The following is a 19,057-nucleotide window of genomic DNA, read 5'->3' on the forward strand; positions in this document are numbered from 1 at the left end:
TATAAAATTGTTATTTTTGTTCTCTTTATTGAGCCAAAATAGAAAATATAAATTATACAATGATAAATGTTCACACTTTGGCAATAGAGCTCATACAGTATAAGAATTATTTGAATTAAAAATTTGTATTGTATGACATCATTTTTAATTAGGCACAATTTTGCACCAAACAAGCATTTTTTGTTACAATTTGGCAAGAAGTATCTCAAATTATTTTTTAAGCAAAGAAGTTTAAGTCATAGACTCAAAACTCAAAACCATAAAAGCATATTGCCTGATTAGCTCTTCTTATTAAATTTGAATGTTTTAATGTCAGGAAAATCATCACAGGAGTGTAGTGATTAAACTCTTAGAAATGTAGTTTAATTCCAACTATTGGTTAGAAGTTAAATATAGCTATGTCTACTGTCTAGTATCTATAACTCTTTTGTATTAAACACTCACAAACATACACACACATAAATATAACAACAATACTAACCTTTTGCACCAGTTTGATTTACAAAATAACAAAAAAAATTTACTCAAGTAGTGAACCAAATGTTCCAATTTATCTTTTTAAATGCGAGGCTTTTCTATTACTAGGGTCGGTCCGTCCGTCCATCCGTGACGGATAGCTTTTTTCGTTAATTTAGGCACGTTAGAAATGTCCTATCGATTTTAAATTTTGCATAGTGATCACTGTAGTAGGTAGGTACAATTTAGAAAGCGTAGCTTTAATCAGAATGTCCGTGCGTCCATTTTTAACATGTTGATTTTTTTTTACTTTTTTAATAACATATTTTTATATGATCTAATTATCCGATTGATCTGACTTTTGGTATACTGATTCCTTGGACAACAAAGTACAATATTATAAGCGAAGCAACTCTCTAATCAAGTCCTAAAAATGTAAGTATGTCCTTAAACATTATCCTGCATCAAGCAATTTTTCAACAAGTTTACTTACAATTTTGCTTCGATTCTTGTACATTTATATTCTGATTATTCAGTTCTGACACTATACAAGTGTAAATGCCCTTTTGTCCTACCGTTTCAGAGCTTCACTTTTATGAATGTTGTCATCCTTGTTCATAATATAATGTTATTACAAAATGCTACTTAAGTGTGTTTTATAAAATGTATTGTTTAGAATGCCTGATAAATCAGAAGATTTTGTAACAATTAATTAAGGATTGAAATTTATCAATTAAATAAGAACACTTTGAACTCATCAACGCATAAGATACCTTTATAAATAACTTTTTGATCCATATATTTTTTAGCTTCGTTACTTTTGGATGTTTTCATCATTTAATTGCTTTAATCAAACTTAACAAACTTTTATATACAATGTTACATTAATTTAAATTTTAGTAATGAATCTACTTTATAATTAACTTTGTCTGACCATCAGTCAGTTTGAAACGCTATTCGGGAATAATGATTTTCTCGGCTGCTACTTAAAATAGACTGCGGAAATTTTCAGTGAAGATTCCTAATATCTAAAACAATTTCAAGTATTAAAACCACTGAAGTTAGGGTCTTGCTAGGTACAAGGTTAGCGCAGGGGCTAGACTGCAGTTAAAATTACCTGTTTCTATCAAATTGTTGTTTGAGCCTAATTGCTTTCCATCTGTTTGTAGCAATTACTTCTGTGGCTAACACTTTTTCAAGCCTGAAAACATATTAAAACTTTTCCCAGTATGGCTTTCAAACCGAATAATAACAGCTATATTACAACTGGTTCTCGGCCATACTGAAAAATCGTATTACAGACAATTTTCAGAAAAATCTAAATACAAATGAAATATTAGTACCAGTCTTGTTAGCCCAGGCTTTCAGCTCCTTGAATCTAACAAAACTGGTTGTAATAATTTTTCATTTTATTATTCGCGGAAAGCTGTGTTTATTAAATGCTATAAATGAATGTTCCTCCTTAGAAAGAGGTTACAAAAATCTAGTAGATTACAAATTTTAAAACTTAATTTTTTTTTAATAAGAAACTTAATTACTTAATGATTGAATATACAGAAATTCACCAAAACTTAAAAACTTTTTGCACTGCTAAACAACTTTTCTCTCAATTGATTAATTAAAACGCATTGATACCTAATAAAGTCGTTATCAGGGCTCGGCAGCCGCGCGTCACCCGCGTGTAAGCCTCAGTGAAATCGTCATATTATAACTTTTCAATTCAGCTTGATGTCCAAACAATTTCTTGAATAGACGATACATCTCTTCAGAGTTTTATTATTTGCACACAAGTATGTTTAAATTTGATGCTTATGTGCGGCTGAGGCGCGGCTGTCGACCTCTGGTAAATATCTACATATTCCTTGAAAATTCTGGATATTTTATGAATTTACCTGTCAAAAAAGTAGCATTCCTCCTCCTCTTTGTTCTCCAACTAAAGATATTAAATAGACTATTTATTAAGGTGACAAAATAGGATTTTATACTTGAAAAATTCGAGGATTTAAAAAAAAGATTTCATTGATCTTTTTTGCAATAATAATTTAAAATAATATAATTGATTCTCAGCTTTTATATATTGTACGTACGTCCTTAAATAGGTGTTTTTTTTTTAAAGAGAGAAGCTTTACTATAATAAGTGTCAGACCTTGGTCCGTGGTCTTATGGGTCCATTTAAAGCACATATATTTTTAAAAACTCTTTAGACCAAATTTTTATGTTATATATTATTCATTTAATATTTGGAATTTTGGAAGTTAAAAAATGTTTAAATTTTTAAAATTGAACTAATTTAAAATTTGTGTTTGAACATCTAGAGTCCAGATATTGTTTAGTACTGAATGCATTGTTTAATTTCATTTGTAATGTTCGCTATTTTGACTTATCTATTGATCTTTGCTTTCATAGATGTTGTCATCCTTGTTTCTTTTTAGCGATCTTATGTTTTGAAATAAATTCTGCATCTAACACTTAAAATTTTAAATTTCAAAACACAAAGACATATACAATAAGAAAGAAGGGCAAATAATTCGTAATTACAAGTTATTCACAATTATCATAAATCATGAACAAAACTAGAAGAGAAAATCCTCTTAAATGTTATCATTCCACCTTCTTAAAAATCAATATCTTTCTTCAGAGTGAACAGGAATACAGACACGTTTTGGAAAAATCAAAGTTGTTTTTGGATGAAAATTATTTAATAAAATGACAAATTTCATACAAACAGACCCACAGAAATCTTGATTCTTAAGAAAACGACAATAAAATTTCCTTTTAATTAAACACCTGCTTTACCTCAACCCTCCCCTCATACTGGCCATTAAATAAGGTCCATATTAGCCACCAAACTGGATGACAAGTAACAAGTTATGACGAAGCCCAATCTGTCCCACTTTTGAGCATGACGATTCCCTTTTCTCCCATCTCTTTTGAAGAGATTTTCTTCCCCCCCCCCTCCCATTTTCTTTTCCCTTTATATGACGTCATATAGGAATCGTCTTGCTCAAAAGTGGAACAGATTGGGCTTCGTCCCAATTATGTATGGTTAGTATAGTAGAACACATCTCTTATTTTGAAAATTTAATTTTTCAGAGCTTGCCAGCCGCGCATCAGCAGCAACTAAGCCTCAAATTGAAACCCGTTTGGATGATTATTTTTTTGGGGTGAAAAGTGCGTTTGTCATATTCGGGTCAGGTTTAGCTTATTTTTAAAAGTGTAAAATGAGATTTCCCTGAGGCTCACAGGTAGCTGACGCACGGCTGCCGAGCCCTGTAATTGTTTACAGGGACGCTAGTCTGTGTCCCTGGATTTAATACCTGGAAACTTTTGACTGTGTTCCCGTCTGCCAAGTTCCACAGAATTACATCACTCAAATTATAAGGAATTTTGTCAGGATTTATCACAACTCTAGAATAGAAATATATTTCCAGTATTGCTTCAAAACCTATTAATATCTGCTGGATTAGAACCGGTTCTCAGCCATACTGAAAAAGCATGTATCGTATCGTATTAAAGACAATTATACGAATTTTAAAATAGAAATAATAAAATTAATATAAATTTTGTCGGTCCGAACCTTCGGCTCATCAGGGCTAATAATGCTGCTTTTAATATAAAAATTTTCATTTTAATATCTAGGGAAAGCAACTAAAGAATAGAAAAGTATCGGTTTAGTTTCCTCATTTGCAGGCCTAAAAATGCAATGAAACCAGGGGCGTCCAAGCTTTTTATTTTGGGGGGGGTAAAATTTTTGTAGGGGGGGGTAATTCGGTTTTTGGGGGGGTAAAATGGCGCGCGAAGCGCGCCTCAAATTTTTTTTACCCCCCCCAAAATTTTTACCCCGGGGGTAAAATTTGCTTGGGGGGGGGGGGTAATTACCCCCTCTGAAATCTGTTGGCAGGGGTAAAATTTGTTTACCCCCCCAAAATTTACCCCCGGGGTAAAAATTTTGGGGGGGTAAATTTTAAATGGGGGGGGTAATCGCCCCATTACCCCCCCCCCTTGGACGCCTATGAATGAAACTACCATCATTACATCTTATAACCGGATAAAGCACAAACTACTGAAGATGTACAGTGAAATACCCGCGATTGTGTCTGAACACTTAACGCATCATTCGAATCTCGGCTCAAAACTGCGTCTGACCAAAGACGTTAAAACATTTCCTTCTGTTTCTCTGTTAGATGCGCGGCATTAGAGTAGGGGGAATGCCTTGGCCCAAAACAGGCGCAACTCATTACAATACACTTTTCGGACTTCCAGACAAGGGTAATCCAATCAAAAAGTTGGTTGTCTGTTGGATATACTTAACCTAATACCTCGGATGTTTGGACAGAAAAGGAAAGATTGGCTTCCCTTATTTATCCTTGGTTGTTGGACCTGACGTTAAAGTGTCATGGACAGGTATCAACTTTATGTTTAAAAATATCTATTGCTATTAAAAATCTAACATTATTCTACTAAATCAAAGATGATATCAATCTATCTGTTGAAAATCATATTTAATTGTTTTTCTTAACATCGAAAAAATTTAAAAGTTTTAAAAGGGGGGGGGGCGAAAGTGACACTTTTTGAAACCAAAACTAAAAGTCAAAGGAACTAAACTAAAAAAAGAGTTACAGGTCTGACATTTTGCACGGCAGTTGCTTTATAGGGGTACAATATGGAACTGTGAAGAAACGGCGGCGCAACCGCCGAGAAAAGGCAGAAAAAAATTCGGCGGGAAACGGCGGTTTTCGGCGGTTGCGCCACCGTTTCTTCACAGTTCCATATTGTACCCCTATAAAGCAACTGCCATGCAAAATCTCAGACCTGTAACTCTTTTTTTAGTTGAGTTCCTTTGTTGACTTTTAGTTTTGGTTTCAAAAAGTGTCACTTTCGCCCCCCCCCCCCTTTAAATTATTTTCAAAACAATATTTTCATATTTTCTAACTCATTCATTTGCACCAAATATTGCCGGTTGTGTGTGTGTGTTTTAATAAATTGTAAATTTTGTAACAAATTTCATAAGCAATGATTCATTCATGAGTATCCAAAACTTTTCATCCATATCAGAGTTTGGTGTTACTTTTTTCTATGTTATAAAAGTTTACACCACAATTTTGTAATTGGTCATTATAAACCCTGTCATCTATTTCAGGGACGTCAAAGCTTTTTTTTGGGATAAACTGAAATGTTTCAAATGTTTGAGGGGGTTTCAATACCTCCACTATTAGACTATATTCTATATTTTATTATTGTGTAAAAAAACAGAATGCCTATCTTTTCATGTATTCAGTGGTTATTTAAATTTGTGCTTTTACACTTGCATTCATTCTTGGTCTACTGGGCATCAGTCTGGGTATTTTTTATTTTTACAGTACATATTTTGTACAAACTGTAGTTTTTTATTGTACAAACTGTACAACAATGAAAGTTGTTATTTATGGCATCGTAGTCTTCCGCAAGAGTAAAATGAAAGATTATAATAGTTATTTCTCGCATCGAATTATAAACTGGATATAATTCGATGCCAGACATAGTTTTTTCGTGTTTGTGAGAACCGGTTCTAATCCACAGGTTTCTAATGAATACGAGAATATTAATTCAAATCTTTTAGGCCCCATGCCATACTCTAAAAATATCAGAAGACGATCTTATTTACAAATCCCAGGGACAAGGGACAGTGATTCAGACAAACAATTAAAAGCGAAAATTTCCCCCATTACCTCCCTCCTTTTCTTACCCACTTCCCTTTAGTTACAGCACAAAACAAATTTTTACACTTAAAAATTCCAGCAATTTCAAATACAATTAATTTGCTGAATCACAGACCCTGGCAAATCCTAAGTGTTAGGTAGAGAAAAAGTTTAGTGCATGGGAAATTGTTGAAACTTTTCTTGGTACCATATGTCAACCAATAGATTTATATCAATACAGTAATAAAAAAGAGACGCCATCTTTGATTTTAGGGACTTATATACATCCCCAATGATGATAAACAAAATTGTCCCTTTTGTAGATTAAATATTTGGTTAAAAGGTTTGAACACAACTAGTAAAAGTAATACTAGTTTTTAAGCCAACGAATAAGATACGTGGCAACGAGGTTATAACACTTTGGGCACCAGTGTAATGCACAGTACAATATACCCTTCCTCTTTGGGATACACTACATTATAGATACACAATTTTATCTCATAAACAAATTTGGTTTTGTTTGCTATTTTAAAAATTTTTTTAAGGTTTTTAAATAAATACTTACCTATTGATTTGTCTTGGGGTTTTGTCTACCCAATCTCGTTTAGATATTATTGACAAATAAAGGGTGTTCAAACCTTTATCACATTTCATTTTGTATCTATTTTTAATCAATAGAACCTCAAACTTTAATAAATTTAGTCTCAAAGTCTCTTGGAGCTGTTTTTTTAGAGGGAAGAGGGAGATATTTATCAATCTTTTAATCCAGCCATTTCCTTGATTTTGGCAAAAAGCTGGTTGAATTTGACCCTTCCCCCCGAAATTTTTTATTTTCGGGGGGAAGGGTAAAAAGTTAAATATCTTCCCAAAAAAATATTCATTACCAGGAGAACTAAATCATTTTAGTGGTTAGCGAGATCCTTTGTTACAGACATACAAAGGTTCTTTGTACAAAAAAATAAAAACGCTATAATTTCTAACAAAAAAACTGACTGTATTGCTCAACTACTCATAAATTACCTTTTCCCCTGAACTTGGCACGTCTCCCTACAGTAATACATTGGCATGAGCTAAGATATTATTTTGTCGAGTCACTTTCTTCTCCAGTGAAACATCCCCCCCCCCCCTGATATTTTTTCAAGTTTGCTCCTAGCTTCTTTTAGTGTATCAAAGCCTTACGTTACCTATTTTTATCCAAACAAAATTAGTTTTTATTTAAAAAATACAAATGGGCTTTCAAACGAACAGACAAGCTTTTTTGGGACCATCGTTTTAGATGTCACAAAGACCATATAAATAACAAGAAAGCACTGAAAAAAATTTGAATTGACGGAAGAAGTGAAAACTAGATGTTTTTTTCAAAAGGCATAAAAAATTAGTAAATGATTTGAGGGGGGATGGGGGGAGTGAGGATAGAAGTACTAATCTAGTGACAAAAATTTTTTTTCCATTATTAATATTATTATAAGAAAAGCCATTTTTATCTATTAGATATATCCCGGTCTATTAGTATTATTTAGTATTAAATAATGTATTTTAATTTAGATTTATTGGTTTCGCGTCAAAATGTGTTATTAAAACTGTTGGCTTAAGGAAAAAATGTATAATAGAGACGGACTAATGGACGGAAATAGCAATAGATTAGTCACACTTCCAAAAAATAAATCTTTTTTTATTTATACATATCCGACTTAAGCAAATAATGGTAATAATCTCACAGATTATTTATCTTTATACAATAATATATTATATACCCAATTACTAAGAGTGAAACTTCTTTACAAATAACTAGCGACTACGCCCCAAAGAGGCCTCTAAGGGCACTTGGGTGGGAGGAAGTCTCATCCTTACCACTTTTAGTTCTAATTTAGTATAATTTAAAAAGAAGGGGGGGGGTATATGGGCTAAATCTCATGGGAGGGTGGTAGTACCCACCAACAAAACGGTTTAAACCTTCCAGGAGCTACACTGTAAAGGAGAACCATACCGGTTTAGCAGTTGGCAAGATCCTTCGGTACAGACGATTATAGGTCATGTTACTTTTATATAAGGATATATGTCCGACTCAGTAATTAGCAGATAAACAAATGCAACTTTCTTATTTATTTTTAAGTATTTTTTTTTAAATTCCACACTGCATCAAATAATCACACAATATATCCATTTACGATTGGCTAAACGTACAGACAGACAGAACCAAGTTATAGAGTAGCTGTGCGACCACAATATTATTATATCCAATGTATTATTCCTGTATTCAGTTTCATTTCTGTACTCGTCCTCTAGGGTCTCGTAGTCCAGACACGTTGATATCCTGAAATAGTTATTTATCCTATCGTATTATAGACAGCTTTCCGTGAATGTAAAATAAAAGATAATAAGATTAAAACCAGTTTTGTTAGCCCCGAGGGGGCGAAGGCCTTGGCTAACAAAACTGGAATTAATCTTATGTTTTTTTATTTGAATGTTTGTGGAAAATTGTCTGTAATACAATGTTGTAAATGATTTTGAGATTTGGCTGAGAACCGGTTCTAATCCAGCGGATAATAATCAGATTCAAAGCCATACTGTAAAATAAATACTGTTAGACTTGTTATGATACTACATGTTAAGATTATTACTGGCTTCCGCCAGTAGCCTTTAGTGTCTTCCTTGTTTATCCTATTATATGAAGTTCTGTCGGAAGCTTAATTATTGAGACGATTAAGTTCTCCATTTAATGGAAGTTTCACAGGGGTCCCAGGATGAGTTTATGCTATCCTAGTTTTAGATTCAATTTTTGTGATGATTTTAGGCTATATCGTTGTTATCTTCTTACCCATTTCAATGCAGAACGTCTAGATGCTAGGGGCTTCTCCGCTAGTTTCATTACAAAGTAAAACGATGTATGTTTGTCTGTCCTTTCATTCGTTTGTCAATTAACTGCACATCAAGGAAAACACATATAGGTCCTATGATGGTTTTAAGCTATTTTTGCTAGGGTTGAGACACAAAATACAGTGGAGAAAGAATTGCACTTGGCACATGCTTCACTTGATTATAATAATAGTTTTTTAGCCAGTGCCTTCGGCACCTCGAGGCTATAAAATGGTTTTAATCTTATAATTGTGCATTCTATATCCGCGGAAAGCTGTTTATAATACGATGCTAGACATAGTTTTTTCGTATGGATGAGAACCGGTTATTATCCACCGGATTCTAATGAATACGAGAAATTTCTTTACAAATAATAAATGTTGGGGTGTACAAGAGGCTAGGGGCGAAACATATAAAAATTTTAAGAACTCACTGATCCTGATGAACCAAAATTTACAATTAGGAAAAGGTTTCAATTACAGAACTTAAAAAATCATTAGATAGGCTAGCTTTAGAAAATATTAGGAGTAGGTAGCTTCAAAAAATAAATCTATAGAAGTCATATGAAAAGTAATTAACTGAAAGGATAATTTGATTACAAGAATGTTTAGAGGAAAAATATACTTTTTCATAGAAAGTCAGGACCTACAAGTTTTTTTTATGTTTTATGATTAATAAACAGTTTAAATCACAAAATAAATTTTCTTATAAATAAATCTATCTTTTTAAGCTTTGCCTACATACTGACGGACAATGTAAATTACTGACTTACTGTACCAATATAATGTAATAACATTTACCACATAGAGTTATGGACTGACGGACGGACTGACGGGTAGACATAGTGAATCTAAATATTTTCTCTTTGGTTGACTTATACAATACAAATAGTTCCGTCACAGAGGCTAGGGACGAGCCTCTAACAAGGTACCGTGATTCAGCAAATTAATTCCATTTGAAATTGCTGAAGATTTAGATATTTTAGTGGCGTAATGTTGGCGTAAAACTTGTTTGTTCTGTAACTAAAGGTAAATGTGTGAAAAGGGAGAAAAGAAGTGGGCTGTAGAGAAATTTACACTTTGAATTGTTCGTCATAATCCTGTTCCCTTATTTCTGAGAAAAACTCAAAAAAAACTGTATTGCTTTTATAATTAGATTAATCCTTACTATCATTCATTTATTTTCTGTGTGAAGCTACTCTATAGGTCGAAATTTCCGCCAGTTAGTCCGTCTGTTTTTCTGTAAGAAACCAAAAATAGAAAAACCTACAATTTACTTGGTCCGTCTAACTCTCAGTCATGCTACAAAAGACATATTTTTTTTTATTTGTATAAGGCTTCAAGATGATAATTCATTATCAGATACTTTTCTCCTTTTTTATGACCACTGAAAATCTGCTCTTACTCATTTTGTCCGTTTGTCAATTCATTATTTTTTGTGTTAGCTGGTTTTGGATGTTATCATCCTTGTATACCAAATAAATCGGATTTTTTTCTTTTTTCTTTCAGATAGAAATAAGAAAATAAAGAAGATAAAAAGGATAAAAGTTGGTAAAACAAGAAGGACGATTTTCATGAGTAGCGAAGCACAACAAATCATGGATTGACAAACAGACAAAGTAAGTTATAACGCAGGTATAAAAGATCATAAAAAGACTAAGAAAAATATGGTACATAGTAAAAATCACGACACCTTTATAAAAAAATGGTATACTAGCCTATTAGTATTTGTATTGTATGACGTCATTTTTATAGGCACCATAAGATGCTTCTAAATGCTCTATGGGGAGGTGCATCTTCATCAAAATAAACTTCGATGCTAAAACAGAAAGATAGAGAAAGAGGGCTGTTGTTGGAAAAGCGAACCAAAATAATAAAGTTTAAAAATGATTTTCTCGTCCAAAATTCTAACCAAAATAGACCCAAAGGGAGAGGGGTAGAGAGAGAAAGTAAAATGAAATCTGAAAAAATGAAATAAGTTTGCCTCCAAAGTGAGCCAAATGGATTTTCGATATGGTAAGGCGTCGCGCCCATCCCGTAGCTATAGAAATGTAGCATCATGTCTTACTATTTTGTTACATTCATATGGCAAATTCTTGTGCACCTGCGCCCTAGCGAGAGGAAGGAATGTGTAGAAAAATAGCCTAAAACTATACCAACACGATAATCTCAAATAAAATAGCTTTAAACCAACCCAGAATCGGTTTAGTATTTATCGAAATCTTCAGCTAAAGACAAGAAACCTTTTACTTTATATGATACTAGCGGCTTTGCAAATAGCATCTAGAAGCTCTTTATTCGAAGGATTAAGGAAATAGAAAAATACCCTAAAACTAAACTTAGATATAAAAATTAAATATCCTATAACCATTCAAGGACCTATAAGAAGCTTCCATAAACTGGAGAACTCAGTCAGTTCAGTAGTTATCGAAATCTTCAGCATAAGACAAAAAAACTTACTACTTTATATAAGAGGAAAATTGGGCTTTCATGCGAATCTTCGAAAGAAGAGCGAGGAAGGATAAAACTAACCTTTAACCACCTAAGACCTTGATTCAAAGTTTAAATATCCCTGGACCAATGTTAACCTTAACAAGCCTAACAAAAACCTTCTACTTCATATAAAAGGATAAACCTTTATTTTTTTTAAAGTGACATTAATTTGGGTTTGAATGTATTCATTCAAATTTGTTTTTTAAAAATGTTTCACCTTCTCTGTTTAGAATTGCATAAATCTGAATTTTCCCTATTTGCACAGACAGAGACTAATAATCAATTTCAATAATAAAGTACCTTGTGAAAAAAGCTTTACAAATTTGGTTTTTCCTAAAATTGCCAAGGCTAAGCAGCCGCGGCAACTATCAGCACCGCGACTTACAGAAGCCTAACATTTTGTAAGCCACCTAATAAGTCTCATCGTCAGCCGCGTGGCTTTGCATAGACTACCTAATCAGCCTCAATGTCAGCTGCGCGCGCGGCTCACTAACAAGTAAGCCACATCCACTAAAACTAAATTAGCCACCTTCAACTTTAGGAATCCTAAGCCTCACTCAGCCCACCCCAACGTCAGCCGCAGCCACCCTTAACCCAAGTGAGCCTCAGTTACTCTCAGCTTTAGCCACCCTCATCAAGTAGCTTTTATCAGCTCTAGCCGCTTAAATACTCAATTAAACAGCTTAGACAAGTAGCAGCCGCAAAAAACACAGCTAATCAAAAAAATATCCCATCAACACCAAAAAATAAATAAACAATTTATAGTATTTTTTTAATGACTTTTTTATCCTCTTAAATTTTAAATTAATTCTTTTGATTGTTTTTAGAAGATGTCTCCCTGTTTTAAACTCTGTTTATTGTTTATTTAAAGTTTAATTACCATATTTATAGTCCTACTCTAAGCTTTAAACTTTTTCATTTTCTATCTATCCAACCTTCAATCCATCTATCTATCCACAGCGATTTATTCATCTATTTATTAATCCATCTATCCATCAATTAGGGAGAGAGGGGACATTGGCATTGTATTGTTTTGAAACACGTTCTCTGATTCGCTCAAGATTGTATTTGATCTTGATTAGTTGGTAAAAACTAATAGTGTCCAAACTTTTTTTTCACAAATGTCAATTTTATGACGGCGTAAATATGTTTACTACTTTGGGGTGTTCCTTTATTTATCAGCCATTGTATATCTATTTTTTTGTCTTTCCCTCAATATAAACAAACAGCGTACCTTCTATAGAATGTGGGTGTACTTAAAGATTCATATTCGTCTCCTCCACTGCTAACCGTCACTAGAAAGTATAAAATAAATAAGTTAAATTAAAAAATCTAAAAAATTTATAATACACTATTCCAATAAAGAGTTATTTTATATTAAAGCCTTAGCTTTTCCTTGGTTTTCCTAAAATGTTAATATGCCACTTACTTAATAAGCAGAAAGATAATTATGTTTAAAATGGAAGCTCTCTTGATTGTACCCTTCTACTAAAGGAATCACCTGCATCATGTCTTAAATCTATAGGACATCTCTGAAATGCCTAAATTAACTATAAGAGCTATGTACTTTTGACGGACGTATGGACAGGCCGACCTTACATGAAGAAACGCGGTTTTAAGAATTAAAAAATAACGAAGCGAAACTTCTGTATATCCCTACCTATAGCAATGATGGCCACAAGGAGAACCACGCCCGTCGCCGCTCCAACTATTATCTTTGAATTATCAGAGGATCCCATTATCTAAATTAGAAACAAGGATGAATTATATCTGCAAGTGGCGCAGCAATATCAATATGTTGTAAAACAAAATTAGATTTCATAATGCAATGGATTTTTAGCCTTTTTTTATTTTGTAGCTAGTGACTACGCCCAGAGAATCCGGCCTCTGGATGCACTTAAGGGAAAGAGAGGGTTGAGTTGACCCTAGATTTCTAATTTTAGTTTTCCTTCATTTTGAGGGAAGTTGGAGGTACCATACACAAAATAGTTAAAAACCTTTCCTGAGCCTATAGAAAGCTATGGAGAACCGTATCGGTTCAGAGGTTAGCAAGATACAGAAAAACACACACACAGTTAGACAAAGAGATAGTCAGACATCCTGTTACTCTTATAAAAAGGAATGCTCTTACTAAATCACTCAAAGAACATATTTTACATCCTGAAGTAAAATGGTTTTATCAATCATAAAATATCATCCTATTCATCTGGATGATTTTTAATATGATTTTTATTTTATTTAAAGGACCGCGAGAGTCAATGAAATAGTAATTTTCTCTTTTAAAATTGTCGTCACTATCAATACAGTTTTATCTTCACACCACCTATGGGCAACTTGCATACTATCCAAAAAACTCACCTGTATTTATTTTTGCCAAAATTATCTTTATTTTCTTTCAGTTAGCTTCTTTGTTAACATTTTGATTTTCACAATTCGCCTTTCTATGAAAATATGTTTTCGGTTAAATGATCAATTGAAGTAATTATTTAGTCTTAAGGTAATTATAATATACAAAGAATGGTGTCAAAATATTTAAAATCAGCATGATTTGAATGGACGTACGGACTTCCTGATAATGCTTATTAAGTTGCTATGCTTTCTAAATATGTTATTTTAATGCTATTTTAAAACCATTTGAACCAATCAAAAAAAAAATCGAACTCACATGGAATATATATTACGCATTTTTAGAATTCTATGTTGATTGTATTTAGAGACTTGTCCGCAGAAACATAAATGAACTTGAAGCAAATGTTGGTACGCTTCTCCCCGGAAACCCAATGGCTGGTGAAAAAATATTACTTTTTCTTTCCATTAATTTTGATACTGTCCTACTTAAGGACTTAATTTCCCATGGTTTGTGCTCAGTGAAGGAGGGGACATTGAACTGGAAATTACACTTATACCCAAAGTTATATAATTACTAATACTATAGGTACTTTAATTTCATTTTTATTGATTGGTTATTAACTTTGCAACCACAAATTTAAGTCTAGTTTAAAAAGTAATTTTGTTTCCAATTTATGGAGGTATATTAATTTATCGTCCATTGGCTTATCTCTGAAGATCCCTATGTGTACTTATATAATAAGCCAGGAAAGAAGAGCACAATCAATTGGTGTGCCATAACTTCCGTACTTCATTATTTATTTCTGCTTATTGTTTCATCATATTCGCAAAAGACAAAAAAGATAAGACGTTTGCCTATAAATTGACATAAATACCTAATGATTATAAATATGTTATTCTATTCTCTAGATTATATTTTTTGGTTGAATCGTTTGGACACTTAACTTAATGAACAAACCAATCAAAAAAATAATTAAAGTCTACCAAAGTTTCAGAGCTAACTAATAAGAAAACGTAAATATTAAACGTTGGGAGCTAGTTACCTACGTCCTACTTCCCTTTAATTTTACTATTACATTATTTGTATTCTGAAGATTTGATAATATGATCAGAGAGATATGGGACAATGAGCTGTTTTTATACTAGTCCCCAAAGTTTTACAATAATGTTTTCTTATTCGTTGGCTTAACAACTTTGGGTACTTTGGATAATTTTGATTGGTTGAGATTTAAACCATTAATTTTAATCTACAGAAGGAGTAATTTTGTGTATCATCATTGGGTATCTACATGAATTTACTTCCTTTTAGATCTCTGTAATATGATATGTTTACGGAAGTGAATGCGCACCAAATCAATTACACCCAATAATTGATATCTCAAGTTCTTCTTAGATAGTTTTTCCTTACTTTTTTTTTGGATAGCGAAGCCACTCTGTGACAATTGTATGTCTGTACGTCTCTAAATTAAAAGACCAGGGTAGGAGGGGATATCATTATGATATCATTGAATTAAAAACTTTCGCTAAATTTGGTTTGGTTGGTATCCAAACGTTTCAGCCAATAGTTTAAATCTACAAAAGGGAAAATTTTGTCTATCATCATCGGGGTCATAAATCAATTCATTGACCATTGTCTTATCCCTTAAGATCTCAGTAACACAACAGACTATAAATTCAAATTTGAAGTTGAAAGAGAATTTTCATCATATTTTTCTTGGCAATAGGTGATGTAGAGAAATAACTTTGAGAGAAAAACAAGAATGACATTTTATGAAAGTAGCGAAACACATGAATAAAATTATATAGTTTAGAAATTTCTATGAGATAAAATGAATATTATAGCAGATGCTTAATGTTCAAGGGAATCTTCATAAGAAATTAGAAGCCTATCTTTTCTAGTATTACCAGGGATCCGAAGAGATGAGACAAAACATAAAACGACCAATTAATGTAAAAACCTAATTATCAGAAGAAAAAACTATTGGTTTAAAAGTTATTACACTGCTAGTTGGAAACAATCAATGACAATTTTATTATATGTACTCAAAATCTTAAGCAAATGAATAAGAGATCATGTATATAAAAGGGTTTCTTGTAAATTAGACGGATATATTATTGTTATTTCTTTTTGATTATAAAAGTCCATCACCCTAATTGTGATTTTTTTCTCATAAAATATGACAAACTCTTACTTATTCTATCTCTTTAAAAAGTTAAGTTTATTGATTAGTTTGGCTCTAACAAGATTATGAGATTTTCATGAAAATTGAGGGACTTTTTAACATACTCCATGTAAAATCTTTGCTACTTATGAATGTTTTATCCTATCATTTTTACTTTTTAATTTAATTAAAATATAGTCAAATTTATAAAACATATCATATTCCTGTTTTATATTTTAACAATCTTCTTTTGTAAACTTCATTTAAAGGATTTTTTTATCACCTTATTCAATTTAAAATCTCTTTCAAACAAACATTACTAATAATTTGTAACAAATAATCTCAGAAAATTTCTGTATCTAAATTTAATTCTATTGATATCTAATAAACAAAAGATTTTTATATAAAAACCAATTTGATAATTTATTTAATGAGAAATTGACAATCTATAATAATACAAAGTAGCTTGATGTCTGTCCGTCTGTCCCTTAAGATCTCGGTAACCACTGAACAGATCTGATTCTACTCTTCAGGGTATATACCTATTGGTCCTGTGGTGGTTTTGAGCTATTTTCTTGGGGGGTGGGACACCCCTAACCCGCCCAAAAACAAAAAAATCCCCTCCCCATTAAAAAAAATAGAATTGGATGAAGATTTCCTTGGTCCTTTTACTAATTTCGCCTTAATTTTGTTTTAAATCACATCTTGGGGCAAAGCCCCTAAAGGCTAGGGGCGAAGCCGCTAGTTATATTTATAAGTTGTGATGAAATAAAAAAAAATAAGCTTCCGAAACATGAATAAACAAAACCTTTTGATTTGAAATAATTTTGTAGACAATAAAGTTTCAATCAACAATAGATCTATCCTATTATATAAAGTAGTAAGGATTTTTTTGTCTAAAGATTAAGGTCTAATTTAATTATTAAACTGACTGGGTTCTCTCTTTTAGGTCGGCTTTACATAGGTCCCATGATTGTTTAAGTCTATTATATTTTCAGATTCAAGTCATGGGATGGTTTTAGGCTATGTTATTAATCCTCTTTCTCCCCCTTTGAATACAGAACCCCTAGAGTTTGAAAAGAAAAAAATACCCCCCCCCCCCCCCCCACTTAATTCTCCATTTATTTCCAAAATAAGGGGGTCTACTCATGAGGAACTTTGTGGTAAAAAAGAAAAATTATTGTATATGGATGGACAAAACATACAATGTATTAGTTATAAAGTATCTTCGCTTCTGATAATAATAGAATTCCTTGAAAGCGAATAATATTCACATCACTTCTTCATGCATTTTTGGTTCCCTATTAGTTATGAAAGCCTGAAATAAAGTAATGAACATTTCTCTAATTCAAAACATACATTTTAGTTAAAGGATTTTTCAAAGCGAAGTACTTATATTACCATATATAGTAAGTTCGTACCTTAGATAAGTCTGATTACGTATTTTGATATTAAAAATTCAAATCTAAAGGCTTTTTAGTATGTATATATATTATACCCGCGATCGTTGCTCAACTCGTAGCGCATCAGCTCGTCGCCGCGCCGGGGAGGTGATAGGTTCGAATCTCAAGCCGACATAAATAGTAGGAGTCGGGGGAAGGCCTTGGCCCATGAACAAGCGCAACTCACTACCATGCACAGTTAGGTCGTGCTATCAAAGGGTTGGTTGTCTGATGTATGTTACTTAACCTAAAATCCATTACGTGTGGATTATGCTCTGGATTCTCTTGAATCCCGCCCTTACGAGAAAATGGTATAATTTTATAGTTTCCTAGATAGCTACACATAAGCCACCCACCTTATGCAGTTAGGGAGTTGAATCCATTTTTATAGAAGCAGAAATATAATCTATGATTATGGTTTGGACCCTCTAAAACTGTAATCTACCCTTCCACTTTACCCTCTCTTGGTGAAGATATCTTCAACGCCGATACGATTTTTGAAATATAAGATTCCACTTTTGTCTCTCTTGTTGAAGATATCTTCACCAAGAGAGGCAAAAGTGGAATTTTAAATTTCAAAAATCGTATCGGCGTTGAAGATATCTTCACCAAGAGAGGGGAAAGTGGAATCTTACATTTCAAAAATCGTATAGGCGTTGAAGATATCTTCACCAAGAGAGGGGAAAGTAGAATCTTACATTTCAAAAATCGTAACGGCGTTGAAGATATCTTCACCAAGGGAGGGGAAAGTGGAAAGGTAGATTACAGTTTTAGAGGGTCCAAACCATAATCATAGATTATATTTCTGCTTCTATAAAAATGGATTCAACTCCCTAACTGTTATGTATAGAGATTCTTAAGGGGGTTAAATTGTTTATAATAATTTAGTTGAAATAGCTAAAGAAAAGTTGATAAGATTTTGTTGACAATTATTATGTACAATCATAAAATAACACAATTGAATAAAATTAAACATTTTTTTTTTTTTGGGGGGGGGGGGGGCGGTAATAATATTTTATGCATATTTATGTTATATTGGATTACTATAACCTCCATATGTTTGTCATTATGTCACATTGTATGGTGTGAATTCATTACCGTACATGTATTATATCATCATATGATCCAATATCTTCATTAAACAAACATTTGGGTGTATATTTTTTTTCTATAGCGATTTTTTCCTTTCCAACAAAAAAATCGATGAGCACCAAAATCCCCATCCCCTCTTAGTATTTAAATAAATTTAAAAAAGGTTGGATAGTTTTATTCCTGTTCGTGACCCCTTGCAGAGGGCCCTAAACCTGCAGTCCTTTCAACATGCAGGGCTACCCAATATCAAAAATAACCTTACCTAATGTAATAACAAACAAATGAAATGCTACCTCTCCCCTAATTTCATTTTATTTCAAAATAAGAAATGAGAAATCATCTTCAATAGGGTACTTTTTGTGATGGTGCCAATTTTTTTTGAAATATAAGACGCTATGTGGAAGTGAAGAAATAACCTCGGATTTTGGACACTTATATTAATGCTAATATAAAGTTAGGCACACAAATGGTTTACTTAGTATGAGGAGTGATAATAAGTATTCATATAGTGCTAATATAAAGTTAGGCAC

General features: G+C 32.6%; 1 protein-coding gene across 1 annotated transcript in view; it reads right to left on the minus strand.

The window, feature by feature from the left end:
* The window catches only part of LOC145332172 (uncharacterized), a 35,851-nt gene extending 21,911 nt beyond the window's left edge, over window positions 1-13,940 (minus strand). Inside the window, exons 1-8 of the mRNA XM_080177130.1 lie at window positions 13,841-13,940; window positions 13,143-13,224; window positions 12,717-12,777; window positions 8,385-8,448; window positions 7,155-7,180; window positions 3,774-3,864; window positions 2,349-2,389; window positions 1,574-1,657 (exon numbers count right to left, since the gene is read on the minus strand). Coding sequence (XP_080033256.1) covers window positions 1,574-1,657; window positions 2,349-2,389; window positions 3,774-3,864; window positions 7,155-7,180; window positions 8,385-8,448; window positions 12,717-12,777; window positions 13,143-13,221 — 446 coding nt within the window. The 5' untranslated portion in view covers window positions 13,222-13,224; window positions 13,841-13,940. The remainder of the gene's footprint in view (window positions 1-1,573; window positions 1,658-2,348; window positions 2,390-3,773; window positions 3,865-7,154; window positions 7,181-8,384; window positions 8,449-12,716; window positions 12,778-13,142; window positions 13,225-13,840) is intronic.
* Window positions 13,941-19,057: the final 5,117 nt, after the last annotated feature.

Source organism: Acartia tonsa, chromosome 11, assembly GCF_053477335.1.
Source record: "Acartia tonsa isolate MP-2025a chromosome 11, ASM5347733v1, whole genome shotgun sequence".
Lineage (NCBI taxonomy): Eukaryota > Metazoa > Arthropoda > Copepoda > Calanoida > Acartiidae > Acartia > Acartia tonsa.